The sequence below is a fragment of the Callionymus lyra genome, chromosome 2 (assembly GCF_982586985.1).
Source record: "Callionymus lyra chromosome 2, fCalLyr1.hap1.1, whole genome shotgun sequence".
Classification (NCBI taxonomy): Eukaryota; Metazoa; Chordata; class Actinopteri; order Syngnathiformes; family Callionymidae; genus Callionymus; species Callionymus lyra.
This window is the reverse complement of record NC_141819.1, coordinates 44,292,811-44,307,273: the sequence shown is the minus strand read 5'-3', so window position 1 is coordinate 44,307,273 and position 14,463 is coordinate 44,292,811. Positions and strand designations below refer to the sequence as shown.

At 38.4% G+C, this 14,463-nt stretch overlaps 3 protein-coding genes across 3 annotated transcripts in view; 1 reads left to right on the top strand and 2 right to left on the bottom strand.

The window, feature by feature from the left end:
* Positions 1–14,463, bottom strand: part of tlnrd1 (talin rod domain containing 1) — a 90,381-nt gene that overhangs the window by 3,462 nt on the left and 72,456 nt on the right. The window lies entirely within an intron of this gene.
* On the top strand, positions 10–2,257 carry mesd (mesoderm development LRP chaperone). The gene is made up of 3 exons (XM_087785426.1): positions 10–170; positions 726–958; positions 1,609–2,257. Exons 1-3 carry the CDS (start codon positions 15–17, stop codon positions 1,850–1,852), a joined length of 633 nt encoding a protein of 210 aa, XP_087641552.1. The 5' UTR covers positions 10–14; the 3' UTR covers positions 1,853–2,257.
* Positions 3,123–14,463, bottom strand: part of cemip (cell migration inducing hyaluronidase 1) — a 74,600-nt gene continuing 63,259 nt past the window's right edge. Inside the window, exons 18-30 of the mRNA XM_087785424.1 lie at positions 12,808–12,893; positions 12,513–12,644; positions 12,316–12,351; positions 11,150–11,305; positions 10,006–10,186; positions 9,429–9,644; positions 7,666–7,877; positions 6,823–7,008; positions 6,544–6,748; positions 6,265–6,351; positions 6,015–6,172; positions 5,664–5,764; positions 3,123–5,467 (exon numbers count right to left, since the gene is read on the bottom strand). Of these exons, the coding sequence (XP_087641550.1) occupies positions 5,340–5,467; positions 5,664–5,764; positions 6,015–6,172; positions 6,265–6,351; positions 6,544–6,748; positions 6,823–7,008; positions 7,666–7,877; positions 9,429–9,644; positions 10,006–10,186; positions 11,150–11,305; positions 12,316–12,351; positions 12,513–12,644; positions 12,808–12,893 (1,884 nt within the window). The 3' untranslated portion in view covers positions 3,123–5,339. The remainder of the gene's footprint in view (positions 5,468–5,663; positions 5,765–6,014; positions 6,173–6,264; positions 6,352–6,543; positions 6,749–6,822; positions 7,009–7,665; positions 7,878–9,428; positions 9,645–10,005; positions 10,187–11,149; positions 11,306–12,315; positions 12,352–12,512; positions 12,645–12,807; positions 12,894–14,463) is intronic.

Below are 14,463 nucleotides of genomic sequence, written 5' to 3'. Positions count from 1 at the left end.
CTCCATCTGGAAACATGGCGTCCGACTGCAGGTTTAGTTTTTTCCTGCTGCTGTTGTGCGTGTATCTGTTGTGTTCCGCGGCTTCAGACAGCAAAGAAAAGGTCAAGAAGAAGAAAGATATCAGGGACTACAATGACGCAGACATGGCTCGGCTCCTGGAACAGTGGGAGGTACTAAAACGTTCCAGCTTCATGACTTTCCCCGCAGGCTAGTGCATCGTCTAGTCAAGATATACCTGTGAGAAATGTGAACACCTGTGTGTGTTTCTAGCTCTACTTCACAACTTCTTTATTTTACTCAAAGCAAAACATTTCTAATTGATCGCAGGTGCTCGTGGTTTAACAACTTTATTCACAACAACACTATAACTTATATTGTAAGCGCAAGACAACAAGTTTAATAAATTGTTGGTGCTCCACAAATAAACGATTGTTACAACTAAACTCATTTCTATAAACAAATGGCTTAGAACTTTCAACTACAGGCTTATTGGGGTTATATGGTCAACTATCTGGAAGATGTCAGTTATTCTCCCCTCACGCTTAATCAATTTGAAAGTCAATTATAAACGTTTTTTGGGAGCTCAATAAATAATTAAAAACATGTATGAATATAGTATATTGCTAGAAAACGATTGATTTGGTTTTCATTGTGTTTTAATCTTTTTAGTCTGGTATTACTGATTATATTTCAATAGAATTCATCATTGGTCTTCTTTCTGGCAGGAGGACGACGACATTGAGGAGGGCGACCTACCAGAGCACCGCAGGTCTCCACCTCCTGTGGATTTTTCCAAAGTTGACCCGTCCAAACCAGAGGAGCTGTTAAAAATGTCCAAAAAGGGCCGTACACTCATGGTCTTCGCTACAGTGTCTGGTGACCCCACAGAGAAGGAGACGGAGGAGATCACAGGCCTGTGGCAAGGCAGCCTGTTCAACGCCAACTATGACATCCAGAGGTAGAAGCATTTAGCATAAGTACTTGATTTGTGTTTCATTTGGAGCATTGCGCCCTCTACTATTCAAGGGTCACACTGGGTGGCATGAACCATGAACCAAGCAAACATGAAATATATAAATATGACTGGTATAAACATACATGTACAAGACAATTACAGTACTAAACTATGAATTATTTAATAACAAACTAAAGCTGTATAACACAGAATACACACCTTTATTGATACATTTGGCATCAAAGGCTCAACTTGTTTGTCATGTCCTCATGTGTGCCTCAGTATTGAAAATTCAGGTTAAAAATCATGATAATTTAAATGAAATGATGATCCTGACTAGATCACTATTTAAGCCTGTGCAATCTAGCTATATTTAATTAATGGCACCATCTTGTGGCAAGATTATACAACTGCACATACAGTGCGTATTTACCTAAATTACATCATATGGTGTTCATATTTGTCTTTTGAATGCCAGGGAAACGGGATTACATTCATATATTTGATATGTTTGCTCTCTTTATATGACGATCATCCACCTATTCAAATAATGAATGAACAAATTGTGACGCGAGGTCTTGCACTCAAAGACACTTTTATTATAAATTGTTCTTGTAATGATCTAATTACTGTCTGTCTTTCTGGTGCTGCAGGTTTGTCGTGGGTTCTAACCGTGTGATCTTCATGTTGAGAGATGGCAGCCTGGCTTGGGAGGTGAAAGACTTCCTGCAGGGTCAGGAGCGCTGCCAGGAGGTCACTGTGGAAGGCCAGGTGTTTCCAGGGAGGGCGGCAAAGAAGGAGGAGGGTAGTAGCAAACAACAGAATGAAACAAAAAAGAAGGGCAAGAAGAGCAGCACAGACAAGATCAATGTTGGCAGTCTGAAACAGGAGCTTTAATGGTTATCACACCTGACCTTTCTGGACATTAAAGACTCATCACCTTGACTGGCTTTTCAAAGACAAACTTCTATAATCATTGACAGTTAAATCCTGATCACATAATGGTACATATTTCTGTGTGGGAGGTTTTTCTCCAAAGAACCTGTTTCCTGCAGTTGTTGAACGGGTAACAAAAGCCTTAGAAAGGGAGATTTTCAATTTTTGAAGACAACTGTTAGTTGCTTTCAAGACACAACTAATCAACAAGAAAGTATTACACACCTGTCCAGATCAGTGATTGTTGTCGTGATGCACTGGTTTCTTGCAGTCTTCTTTGACTTTGATGTTGCACCAAAGGCTGATTTTTACACTCTTGATTATCATTCAATGTAAAAAATAAATAAAATTTGGATAAGATCTGAATGTCCTGCAGGCGGTTATGAAGTTCCCATTCTTGGTAAGATGGTAATAAGTTAAAAATGTATGGCATTACGACCACACCCTTAAGACTTTTATGGAGTTTTAGGGAAAACACTGTTTATTATCCATCTATATCTATAGCAATGTCTTAAAATGTGTATAAGATTCGGTATGTTTTTTTTTTAGTGAAACTACATAATGTCAAATGATTTACTATTGTATTGTAATTAAAAAATTACAAATATATAATCTAAATATGTAAACTAAATCTAATGTAAGTAATAACATAATAGCCTTGTTACTTGTTACATAAAGCTCTTAATCCTATAGCCTTTTCCCATTCCTGAAACTAAACATTTATTACATATCTAAGAAAGTTCTATGACTAAATTTCCCTCATAATGGTAAACATGTGCTATGTGCAACCCAGAACAATACTTTTTCCCTCCAAAAACTTAAAAAATGCCTTATTATTATAAATATTAATCATGTATTTCAACAAAATGATTCAAACAAAATCTTTTACATTTTTTACTTACTTGAAATGTGTTTTAAAACTGTAAGTGATAGAGTTCTATATCATGTAGTCCAAACATTCACACACTATGCTAAATTATAATATACTTTTCGACAATATGAGAATACACTACAAACGGTACGGATTATGCTCATATACTTAATTGACATGCTATTTGTGTGGAAATGTATGTCTTATTCTTGTCACTTTGTTCTACCAAAGTTTATTTGGTTTGTTTCATCAAACTGTGAAATATGGTCTCATCATTTCTTGTCATGTTGATTGAAATGTAGCTTTAAGGAAAATTACGTTTTTATTTAGTCAACAATGAGACACAAAGAGAGGTTCTCATCATCATCGTTTATTTCTGTACAAAAGTCATAAAGAAAAGGGAGGAGCTACATATAAGTTACACAAGAATGAAAGATTCACTCACCAGAGTGAGAAACCAGATGAAGCTAATTACAGAACAGCAAGGACATTACAAGTGAAAAAGATCCCACCCCACAGTGCTGTACAATAAATAAGTATAAAATATATCTCTTATCAATCTGTGGAGTTTTAAAAACAAACATACAAAACACCAATTCACTGCTACAACCTCCGAATAAAGACCAGCTATTTCGGAATTATTTTTGTTTTTTGTTTTTACTCCAATGTTTTTGGGCCAGATTGTAGCCTTTGTCAGTTGTAACCAACAGGCAGAGTTCATGCTGGTTCAGACAGACACTAAAACACCTGGACAGATGAGAACACACACAACCACATCAAGTCAACACTCATGGGTTTGGGTGCAGAACATGTCTTTCAACACCTTTTTAACACACAGATCCGATGAAGGCATGCGGCTGATGCTGGACTCACGGAACAATCTAAGAGAACTGACAGCTGTGGTAGATCGTGTGTGCAGAGGGTTTTAGGTAATTTAAAGTGACGAAACATTCAGTGGAAAAGGTTTGTTGATTCATGTTTTTCACTAATAACTTGACTATTTCTGAACTGGATTTTGATGATGAGTAAATATTGATTGATAATATTGAATATTGTTACAGTTTAGAAAATAAAAAGAACATTGTGTTATGTTTCACTTGTTCTTACATCAGTTGAAGAAGTGAAAGATGTGGATGACAACAGACTCTGTGCAAACTTTTTTTTTACCAGACATTTAACCTTTTTTGCTAAATGAAAATATTTTTATAATATATTTTTTTTATCTCTGAAGTGAAATTCTTTTAGCTTCTGAATCTTTAAAAAATAATATGCATCAAGCCATTCATGAATTGTGACAAGCCTGTCTTAAAAGATAAGTCTTTGGTTGCTAAATACACCAAGTAACCTGTCTGAAGGAATGTTACAACATCAAACTGATGCTGAGTAAAAAGTGCTTTTTAAAAAAAAAATTCTGGAACAATGTCCAGATGGTCTTAATAGGAATTTAAAACAATTCAATAAGAAAAGAAACATGATCAAACTCACTTAGACTTTGTCACTGCACCACGTTTACATTAATTCCACTTTTCAATTGTTTACATTTCTTACATTTGTATATTGTAAAGTATGACTTCATATTTGTTCCTGAAGATTCCTCTAACTGATCTTTTTGTGTTTCTGTTGTTGTCTTGGCCAGATCACTTTTGGGAAAAGAGTTATCAAAAGTGAAATCAAATAAAACAACTTTTCTTACCTGGTAAAAAAGAAGGTTATCAAGGTGTTTGTAGAAAGAAACAACAGTTTGAGAAAAGTGCTTAGAGAAACATAAACTGCATTTGACATCTGACCTCCTTTTAGCTTTTTACACTCAATATAGAAGCGCATTGTTTAAAAAAATAAAAGAAATGAGGAGGATCTCCTTATTTCCTTTAAATTGAAATCCACAAAACTCGAAACAAAAGTTTTTAACTTACTCACCAAAAAAATGCTCAACTTTGAGTGAATACCCGAAACTCTTAGTTCCAATTGCTCCTGTATTTTTCCCCCTCAGCTTTCTTCTTGTTTCTTTGAACATCCTCTTTTTTCTACACCTTAATGTGTAAGCATGGACCGACCTATTTGAAAGTATTTTGCGTCACACTCAGACCTACTAATACCAACATCAGTTCCAACTTATCCAAGTTTCAGTAGACTTCCAATCTGACTTAAAGCTGCTATCACACTTGAACACAGGCTGACTGTTGACATCAATAAGCAACAAGATCTGATGATCACAGTTTACTCCTCGTATGTCATACTAAAGATAAAAAGGGTTGCATTGCTGCTGAGTTCTCTGCAAAAAGATGCATCGTCTATGTATCTTTGCATGTAGGCAAGTAAGAAATACCAAGTTTGTTATAAAAACTCTTGAAATCATAATTTCAATGATAAGAGTTTTTCAGCAGACCCATAGCATTTTTTCTGAAAACTTCAGGAGACAAATTGTCAATCACAGACTGTGATGACAGTCTTGGCCTGTAGGTGCTGCTGTCAGACATTGTTTATTTGGGACTTTAAGTTCAAGCTAGAAGCCTTAAAGAAATGAAGTGTGTGTGAGCACAGTCTTGGGTCTGCAGAGTCACATGACCATGCTGCGCCTCATAGCTTCAGCTTGTAGACCACAGGGATGGGGAGAACCTGGTGGATCTTGGCCTGCTCAGGATCTACCTCCAGATGGATCCAGTCAGGGTGGAAGGAACCTTTGAAGCCCACAAACACCAATTTGTCTGAGGTAAGAAGAAGACAGTCAGCAACAGGCAGCTTCTATACAAAATCAAAGGTAAGGACCACTGTGACCCTCAGCAAGACTAACTCAACAATTTGAAATTATACATCTGTCACTCCTTAAAAAAGACACTGGGCGGAGAAGAATGTGTAGTTCTGATGATTAGACTTTTGTAACTAGTGTATAACCTGGGTTACCTTTGAGCTTAATATTCTTGTTTGCCCCTAGTTTTTCAAGAACTTTGGTCCAGGGTCCTCTAGTCACCAGACGGCCTTTGGAGGTCATGAGAACCACAGAGCTATAAGAGAGAGAGCAAGAGTGATCAAGGTTAATGTAGTTCCAGTCTGTAGTTCGTTGTCTGGACTGTAGTAATAAGTCTGGTAATACATTTCCAGGGTCTTCAATATACCCTATACGGACCATTACCTCAAATGAACAACAGCAACATACATACATACAATACATAGGATTACAGTTTCAGTTAAACTGGCTACCTTCTGGTACAAGCTAAATACAGCCTTGTGACACATCATGAGTGGTACTCGTACCCATCTGCCAGTCTGCTGACATAGTTGTCTATCTGTGCAGGAATTCCCTGTAGAATTGTGTTTCTGAAGCCTTTGGTCTCCAGCACTTTTCCATCCTGTCCATCAATCACTGTCAGCTGCACGCCATCTTCTGGTTGATAAGACTTCCTGCCATTCACCTTCAGAGACATGCAGAGGAGAAATGACTCATGGGACCTGGTCATGCAAGTGTTGATATTTAAACCTCTGAGCTAAGAGACAAAAGAGTTACCTCAGTGAAGGCAAAGTCCTCCTTGATGTGGAAGAAGCGAGTGTTGTACGACTGCAGCTTCACCTCCAGCAGGTGCTCAGATGAGGCCTGGGAGGACGCAAAGAGCTTTTCAGTGTCTTTGATACAACAAGATAGGTCTTTGGATCACTTGAATAATTTAACTCTTAGAAGATATTGTGCACACGTTAAGATTAACATATACATATACAAATAAATTAATGTTTTTAAAAACACATGTCACATCATTATGTTAGTCTGAGAGTAACACGTAACTCTTACCAGTTGATTGTTGGGAATCTTTTTTGGCATGGGAAAGTCCACCACAGGCATCTCTGCATGTCGAGGATAGGCCTGTGCCATGCAGTTACTTGGAGGACTCCCTTTCGGAATAACGGCAGTGATTTTCACTCTCTCACATCCTTTGGTGGAGCAGAAGGAGAACTGGTCCCTGTCATTGTGGGCCAAAACCTTTAGGAACAGCAGACTGCAGAACAAACAACATGTTCAGATCATTTGTGGATCATGGAAACATGGTACCTGCATGCAAACTTTACATACCCAGTGTCTTCCTCCCAGTAGTAGTAACCTCTAGTCAGTTGGGAGTGGTTAACCTTGTCCCTCTGCGTGGTCTTCATGAAGACGCCGGTCTTGCGTGTCTGCTTGGTGAGGCGGTTGTGGATGTCTGAGAGGATGATGAAGGTGGTGCCTCGTGGGTAACAGATTCCCACTTTGATCCAATCATTTCTGAACAGCAAAACGGATGTTAAAACAAATCTAAAATCTCTCCCATGTTACCCTGCAGCATACGTACTCCACGTCTGGAGAACTTGTCTAGGTTGTTATGTAGCCGTTGATGTAGGGGTTGTGCTTCTAGTAACCTCCGTACTTGTCCTCCTTGTCTGATCATGTTAACTCCATTCCTTTCGACCTGTCTCTCTCACTACTCAATCCACTTCTGCCTCCTTATCTTTGTCTCCAAAGTCTCCACATTGTACTGCCTGCTTTCTCCCAAAGACAACCTGGACATTCTAAACTCAGTAGTAGTACTTGTACGTGTGTCAGACGTACTGTTTCTAGGTGGAATACAGGGATGCCTCCCAACTGGCTTCTCTCTCCGTGCACCTTTTATATTCACAACCTTGTGATCACCAACCCAGTGTCAGCCGTGAATGCAAAAAGCTTTGACCACCCAGCTGTGGGTGAATAGCTGATCTACTGTTTCACATGCATGACCAAAATCACACTGGTCTCCCTGAACCAAGAGTTCAACTATTAGATTGATAATCTTGTTAAAATTATAAAAACCTAGGGCTACTGAAGCTTCATGAATTAGTGTTAATTTTAGAGCTATGTAGGTGTGGCCTCCAGTTTAAAAATAAATTAAAGTTTCAATAGACTGACTTGTTGAAGTTGATGAGCCAGACGGTGACCTCTGCTGGCGCTGGCTGATCCCAGTGGATGGTATATCCTTTGGCCAAGGTTATCACAGGCTGGAACTGCTGGTAGTGTTTTTTCTTCCCCAGAGCGCCCTCTAGTGTTAGTGGTCTGTCAGGGTACTCATCCCTCACAATGTGCATGTTCAAGTTAGCTGGGTTGCGGGTCTGAACATAGATCTGAAACAGGAAAAAGGAAGTTTTGTCTTTTCTTTTTACTTTTATGATGGCTTTTTATCAAGCGTGATATTGTCAGTGGTGGCTGGTGAAAAGAATGTGAATGAAATAAGACAATGAAAGAGTTCATGGGGAAAGTAGAGAATCCGCTGGTGGTACACAAACAGAAACGTTGTGTGGCTCAGGGTTAATAGCTGTGCATGCACCGTGGTCACACAAATTGGTCTTTATTTGACAAAACACCTCTCTGGTGCACCTCTTCTGTTGCGATTTGCAATGAAGACTTACCTTGCTGGGCTTGTTTTTGTTGGACAATATGTGTTTTACTAGTAAATAAATGTTTCTGACTTCAGGACTCACATGGATTGGAGGGAAATAAGTCACTTCAACGGCAACTAATGTGAAAACCTAACTCTCCTGACTTACTCTCATGTTTCAAATGTTCAAGTCTTCCTCTCAAGATGCAGCAAGTCCCTCATCATGAGGATGTTTTGAAGTTATTACTTTATAAAGTTCTCCCCCATCTGAAGTCTCGTCGAACGAGAGGTTATGATAGTAGAATCCATTATGACATAATAATGGGCTCTCACTCCTCCAGGCAACGAGTCCATTATAGATTAGATTAGATTGACTTTACTAATCCCTCTGGAGATCTACCTCTGTAATTAGGTGGAGACTTTAGTATTTTTGCGACTAGTGACGAACCTAGGTGCTTGACCAATCCCAGCAGAATGGTTGTGGCTATGGTAAACAAGATTTTATCTCCAGAAAAATCAGGAACGGTTTTCCTTTTTAGAGTTATAGACAAAAATGTGCGTCCATTTTAATAAACGAATGGCGACAGGTGCCGCATACAATGAACACTGAAAGCGTTGGTGATAGTTACCCGGAAGTACTTCCTGTTTAAATCACTTTTAAAGAGCATAACATATAGACTTGTTTATTTTTTACTGAACAATTCTTCTTGCCGAGGCTTCAATTCAAGATGGACGTTAAAGATGAGCAGTACGGAGGTATTTGGATGTTTTTAAGTATCTTTTTGGAGGAATTTGTCCACTAGGCGCCAGTCGCTTATTAAACTGATGAAAATCTTTGTCTATAACACAGATTAATAAAGTTTATCTATTTATCCATCTATCTAAAAATGAACAGATTACCCCAAAACATATTCCAACCCTTAGTCGAAATTAACTATCACTTTAAGCACATTTTCTAATGTGTATATTTTAATTAAAAGAGAGTTTGTACGAACAGACACATACTGATGAGTACATAGATAAATAGACTACAATTAGATGATATTATTGATATGAGAGACTTCCCATAAGAGTAAAATGATTTTGATGGTAATCTTTTATGAAAGAGGACAGATCATTAGGATAGATGAATGCAAAGGCAATTACACAATCACATTAGAAAAATAAAGAAAAACAACCGCAATTTCAAATGGAAAGAGTCATCTAGGCATTTTAGTACTGTTTTTACAATGATCTCTGGGTAAATTCTACAATAACAAACTTGTAATGGAGAATATGAATGAGTCAGTTAACCTACCTGGGCAAACTGACCACTGCAGATAGCTGCTTTCCAGTCAGGCACATCGATGCAGTCTGGATGCCGGAGCAGCCAGTTATCCTCTTTGACCAGGAAAGCACCTGGATACTCACTGACTGAGCCGTCAATGTCATGGAAAATGGTAGTCTTGTCTCCATCCATCTGCATTTTGTTGAACCACGGACCAGGTTCACCAAAGAATACCCGTGAAGTGATCTGTGGGACGCAAATCCAGAAATTCCTGATTTGAACAGACACGGATGTAAACACACCAGAAGAAGAAAAAGAAAAATGCCAGGTGAAGGAGTCTGTATCCAACTTTAAAACTCTTGAATCACATGCCTTTCTCAGTGTGTTCTCAGGAGTACTTCAGAGTAGTAGGTAATACCTTACAAACCCTTTTGATAAATGATTCGGTGGGGAAGAGGGTAAAGGCTGCAGACACCAACAGGCAGAAACAAGCTGGTGTAGAAGATGGGGATACGAGAGGAGGTATTTTTTCTGTTTTATTGTTGTAAGAGTCTGTCTATATGATCCTGTTTCTCTGAAAAATATTGTGGCAAGGAGGTGGACTCACCGGCACTCTGTCGAAAGTGATTTCTGTCACGTTGTTGTTGGGGCAGCTCTGCCAAGAGTTGTTCAGCCTGAAGCCAAAGGCGCTGCTGTGTCTTCCCTCCAGAGCAGCAAACTTCCGAAACGTACAATTCTGGACATTGATGGGACCGTCGTAGATCTGCATGCCCCGGATTGGAAAGTCGCTGTTGGGGGAAAAAGTAAAGCTCAAGTCCACAGTGTTTTCTTCTATTTGCTCAACTATATGTTATGTGTGTGGAGGAGAAGTTCTCAGTAACTTCTTTTACTGATGTTTCTAGTGTCCTTTATACAAGTGGACAGGTCCAAGGGTGTTTACAAAGCTCTGCAATAAGAAGAGCCGCTGAGTCCCTCTCTCTGACACTTAAGTGTGCAGCAGGGAGAGTGTTCAGGCTTCCTGTCGAGCAGATACACCGACCTCTTGTCTGGTAGCTACACCTGGTGACCGCCACCACAAGACAAATAAACCTACCTCCCTCTTGATCTGGATGTGTACCAAGCAGCAAATCTTTCTGGACCCAGCATTCCAATACATCAACAAACAGTATTTTTACTTTTACTTTACATCTGTTGTCATCTCACAGATGCTTGATTTTAAAGGTATTTTATTTTAAACTTAGCTATACGCTGTTGAAAAGCTATTAATCAGATTTTCTATTAAACAAAAACCTTACACTCATCATGAGCTCTGCAGCAAGATTGATTCAAACTCTCAATTCCAAAAAAAACCCATTTATGATGATGATACGTAGAGTGTATCTTAAAAGGTTGAAAAGGATTCACATCGTAGTATACTAACGTATCCTTTTAGACACATTTGCAAACATGTATGTAAAAAAGAATGACTAATAAAATTAAATATTGTGTCTGTAGGTCAGAAAATGCAACACAAAGAACTACCTGTAATCAAATTGTACTCTGAAGTCCAGGACTCGTAAGCCATGTTTAACTGTTTGGTGCTTGTTTGTTTATAAAATCTGAATATTAAAAAGCTAGAGTTGTCAAATTGATATTGCTTTATCACACGTCACTGTGACCCATACCTCCTCCATCAAGTGTATATAGGGCTCGTGAAGTTTGATAAATATTAAAATATTAAAAAGCTTAAGGGAGCGGTCAAAGTCACTTACATGCCACGTGGAAGGGTCCGGCCCTTGTGGTCAGCGCCATCCGGCCCCCAGATGTTATTGTCAGACAGCAACGTCCCACGGTTCTCACTCTCCCCAACAAACAAAGAGTTCTTCACCTGTTGGCGGGATCCATCATCATCTGGAAACGTTCCCCCACTGCAGAGACACACACTAATAAAACAGGACTCAGGGTACATGTAATGATATGAATAAGTCATTTGTATTCATAGATTTCCAGACCAGGGTCACAAAGCGGAATGTTGTTCAAATGCGTATTGAACAGTGAGGGCCTTTAATTGGGTTGAGTCTCAGAAAGTGTCTTCACTGACAGATCTTTCAGCTCAGCACATTTTTGGTTCAGCACTTGACTGTTTCATCACAGAGCCTTGTGAATATTTTATAAATTTAAGACGACTGCCTTACTACATCCAACCAATACAGTGGAGACACATTTTGAGAAGATTTGTGAGCGCTTAACAATCTAGCCATGTTCAGATCGGAAATAGTTTTTTCCTTTGCAATCCCAACTTTATGGTAGTTTTGACTGACATTTTCTAATCCTCTTGCATTTTTTTATTTACAAATGAAGACCTTGGTTTCTTTAACTTAAAAATCTATCTTTTACTTTCTCTTAGTGTGTGTCACTCTGCAGCTCGACTTACAACCTTGGTTTTGATTTCCCCAGCAGATATCCAGATTTTGAATGATTAAAAAAAAACACTTGTTGCAACTGATATTAGTACAAGACAAACATAATGGCACAAATCCAATACATAGATCTATGTAAGCCTATCAAAATAACTGGTCAATAGGATGTTGAATGGTGAAAGCCTTAATTTTGCTCCTCAAGTATTCTCTAACTTCCTCATCAACATCATCTTAATAGCATTGGCTCCTGGGAGACTAGAGGGAGCAGAAAGATGCTCCCTTGAGTCATGTTGGACATTAGATCTCAACAAAGAGAGAAATCCGTGAAAGTCATTACCGCACAGGGATACTGCTCAACATTCTGACCACATTACCCCGAACTGCTTCCCAGCAACACCTCGGTATCTCATCTCAAACAATCCTTATAAGCTGAATTCTAATTATTCTGACACAAACAACTCCAGACCGCAGACGTTTATTTTCAAGCATAGAAATATTAAATCTCACAGTGATCTTACCTCGCCAGAGTGAGGCCAATGCCATTATCAGCGAATCTAAACAAAAGAGAAGATACAATGATTGTGAGGGACACACAATCAAATGCGCACACCCATAAACACTCACTTAAACAGGACATTGCACTGACTTGGATCCATTTCCAAATAAATTGCTTTGAACACACACAAATACACACACGATTTTTCTTTTAACTCACTGGCAGTCGTCCAGCCAAACGTCCCCGCCTCTCAGCCAGGCTCCATGGTCCTGGTTCTTATACGCCACAAAGTGGTTAATGAGTGCAGGGACTCTTGGTTTGAAGGGATCAGCATCCTGATGGGGGCCGTACCTGAGCGGGGACAGCTAGCTTGAAAACAGGATTTGTGATACATCCATGCTGTAGCTAGGAATACATGTCACATACATGATCACATGGTGTATATAAAAAAACGTAGGGGACAAACTGACAGCAGATTTATATATATATATATATATATATAAACATATATTACCTGGCTCCAACCAGAGAAAGAAAGGGTCTTTTGTCCTTGTCATTGGCTTTTGTGGTCTTTACACCATTATCAAGGATGATTCCAGCCTGATATCATAGGATCAGAAAAGCACAGTGTTGGATATTTTAAATAAAACACACCATTTTCTGAAGTGAAACCCCACATGGTAAAATTAACATATATTTAATTTTTTCCAATGAATCTTTTGGAGGTTTGACAGTAGTTGTTTTTTAAGAAAAATGAAATGTCAGATGTAATAAATGGCCCAACACAGTTTTTTCAATCAGCATCTGTGAATATTTGGCTCAACGTTACAGACTCGACAGTTTTTAATAAGGCGCCTTGACCTTCTCACACCTGGCTCGGCTCCCGGAGAAGCTGCCGGCTGGTTGCTGTAATATCTGTTGGGAATTGAAATGAGCCTATGACTGTGATGATTTGAAGGAGCTTGCTTCCAGAATCAACAAGGCTTTACAGAACAAGTTATGACAGTTTTTGATCAAAAAGTTATCATGTTTTATTATCATGTTTATTAGTGTTTTTGAACTTTTTTGAGCCAAGGTACACTTTTTCATAGAAAAATTCCTGAGGCACAGCACCAGCCAAGAATGTAAAAAATGATAATATTAACACTATACACTTACGTGATTGCACTCCCAGTCACTGCAACAGCAAACAATAATGCAATACAGTGTTGCAGTTTTACTTAAAGCTCTTTAAGTCAACCTATACCGAATTATTGTGAATTGTGTGAGCGTTTATTTTCAGTTATTTCAATATACAAATTTAATTAATCGTTTCAAACACAATTGTCAATTTGGCATGGAATTAGAAAACATTATTACCTCTGATGCATTCATTCTAGCACTTTTACTACTTTATAAACCTTGTTATAAGTTGCAATACATGATAATAGATCATCATTACGTATTCTATAAAGTCTAAATACATTATAATATTTTATGCATCTGCTTGTAGGGAATTATACACAAGACCTTCATTGAATATGATGTCAAAACTACAATTGGTAACTCTCTCTATGAAGATCTTATCTATGATGCTCTACAAGCAGATTCTCAAGTCATTAAAACACTTTATGGAAGATATAATGACAGTTTATGCTGATCTTTGGCAACTTCGAACAAGGTATAATGTTATTAAGATGTCTTTAAGAGCTTAAAGTAAAGTGATTCGACTCTATTATTTAATTAAACGTGATAAAATATTTACTTTTGAATATATGTAGTGAAAATGACAGAATACAGTGTTGATAAATACACAAATAGTACACATGATGCAGTGGTGTCACTATAGTGTCCTATAGCATATTTAAGAGCTCAAAAACGTTTGTGTAATAACACAATACCTGGGGTGGAGACAATATTAGAAAGGCATATAGGAGACAGAAGCATTAGATAACAAGGATGTATATTGTTCTAAAAGCAGACAACATCTCCTGAAACAAGACGCTATCACAGTTGCCGACATCCAAGAAAAGTCTCGGGTAGAAATAACTGGAAAGCACAAGACTTGATCAATGAATACGGCTGACATCACTCCATGGACACCTATTATGTGATGGCTGACTAAGTTCCACACAGAAGTGATTTAGAAAGATCCTCAGTAGGAAATATTCCCCATCCAACTATTGGCTTA

What these genes read in the sequence shown, in the direction of transcription:
- mesd (XM_087785426.1), top strand. Translation starts at nt 15, where the DNA reads ATGGCGTCCGACTGCAGGTTTAGTTTTTTCCTGCTGCTGTTGTGCGTG. An exon ending in GGCTCCTGGAACAGTGGGAG is followed by an intron (nt 171 to 725) that starts GTACTAAAACGT and finishes TCTTTCTGGCAG; the next exon opens with GAGGACGACGACATTGAGGA. An exon ending in GCCAACTATGACATCCAGAG is followed by an intron (nt 959 to 1,608) that starts GTAGAAGCATTT and finishes CTGGTGCTGCAG; the next exon opens with GTTTGTCGTGGGTTCTAACC.